At 45.6% G+C, this 1,802-nt stretch overlaps 1 protein-coding gene across 1 annotated transcript; it reads left to right on the top strand.

Moving 5' to 3' along the window:
- The first annotated feature begins 1,247 nt into the window (after positions 1 to 1,247).
- Positions 1,248 to 1,802, top strand: LOC116324059 (microfibril-associated glycoprotein 4-like). The gene is made up of 3 exons (XM_031744598.2): positions 1,248 to 1,432; positions 1,518 to 1,556; positions 1,669 to 1,802. Exons 1-3 carry the CDS (start codon positions 1,325 to 1,327, stop codon positions 1,783 to 1,785), a joined length of 264 nt encoding a protein of 87 aa, XP_031600458.2. The 5' UTR covers positions 1,248 to 1,324; the 3' UTR covers positions 1,786 to 1,802.

The following is a 1,802-nucleotide window of genomic DNA, read 5'->3' as shown; positions in this document are numbered from 1 at the left end:
AGAGAAATATAGACACAAAGAAGTCCTATATGTATAAGCAATCGAAATTTGTATGTACAGATGTACACGTGTAATGTACAGAGATATTGTACACAGATGTGTGTGTTGGGGGGGCGTGTATGAATGATCCTGGTGAAGTATACAGTGTAAATGAATGGCAGCAATCACCAGCTCCTTCAGAATAACAGCTGCTGCTTCGTTTCTTGTGTCTGCTGCCTTCAGGGAGCCTGAGAGGAGCTCAGCTGTGCTGCACTCGAGGACTGTGAGGACGAGCAGGTCATCTGTTAATCACAGGTGAACATAGCAAACGTGGACAATACAACAACAAACAGAGGGAGACTGAGGACTTAAATACACACACAGGATAACAAGGAGAAGGGCAATGGGGGGAACACAGGAAGAACACATCAGACATAACGAGACAGGGGAAGCAAAACTGAACATGGTGCATGTGAGAAATAGAAGTGATTAAACGAGGAGGCACAAGGAAACTAAACAATACCAAATAAAGACTAAGAAACATAGATCACTAGAATAATAAGTAAACACGGTCGAAAAAGTGCGACAACACAAAAACACTGGGTCAAAGACCGTGGACCATGTCAGTAATGACAGATTGCAGATATGGTTAAAGGTTTTGTAATCCATTGTTACTTCCAAAACATGATTTCAATGTCATTCCAGTTTCAAGATTTTGTTCTGATATTTCCCTAAAAAAAATCTACTATTTCGTTTTGTTCTACGACTGTGAGAAAAATTGATTTACTCTGTTCTATTCTTTGATCAGACACGTCTGCTCTGATACTCTACACTGAATAGCACTGCTTCTGATATTACTATTAAATCTTCCTGTAGAAACTCCACCACAATGAAAACACCTCCAGCTCATCTTAAACTCTGAACATAGCCTGCTCCTGAGGTCTGTGCCACCAAGCAGGATGTCCTCTTATCCAGGTAACTTAAGCCTGGATTTTCTGGGGATGGTTCAGAATGGTTCTTATTCTGTGAAGCTCAGAGATCAACAGGAATACGAAAATATAACAAAGCATGAACTCACTTTACAATGAAAGGGAACAGGACTATACTAAGAAGTGCCAAGGCTGCTGACATCATGAGCTGAGCACAGCGAGGGGGGTTTGGCTGAACCACACCCTGTGCAGACTAGACAAGACTTCAGCACAGCTGAGAGGCAAAGCTGAGGGAGAATCACAGGCTTTTTGAGCTTGGTAGGAAGTGAATATTGTGCAAATGAAAGGCTTCCTCTCTGTTCCTGCTGCCAGCGGTCTTCATCGTCCTCCTCCTCGCTCCTGTGTTGACCAGCTGCATGGAGCTCATCCAGCCGAGGGACTGCAGCAACATCCGCCGCCAAGACAGAAGCCAAAGCAGCGGCGTGTACACCATCTATCCCCTTGGAGAAAGGTCTGCGGTCCAGGTACAGTCCACCCTCTCTGGGACTCTGGGTCCTGTTCATGTCCACGTCTTTAAGCAGCTAGAGTGTGACGGGTGTTTGTGCGCAGGTGTACTGTGACATGGACTCAGAAGGAGGAGGCTGGATGGTGAGTGCTTGTAACTAAAAAGTGTAAGCAGGAACATTTCAACAGGAGCACTGCTGTAAATCCAGATCTGTGATCCCTGAAACCACATATGTTTCTGCTGCCTCCTCCCCAGGTGTTCCAGAGGAGGATGGACGGCTCGGTGAACTTCTACAGACCCTGGGATGAGTACAAGATGGGCTTTGGTGACGCTGCTGGAGAGTACTGGCTCGGTGAGAGTTTTATTGGATGATCTGCAGCTCTGTACCA

Source organism: Oreochromis aureus, linkage group 8, assembly GCF_013358895.1.
Source record: "Oreochromis aureus strain Israel breed Guangdong linkage group 8, ZZ_aureus, whole genome shotgun sequence".
Lineage (NCBI taxonomy): Eukaryota > Metazoa > Chordata > Actinopteri > Cichliformes > Cichlidae > Oreochromis > Oreochromis aureus.
This window is presented reverse-complemented; position numbering and strand designations above follow the sequence as displayed.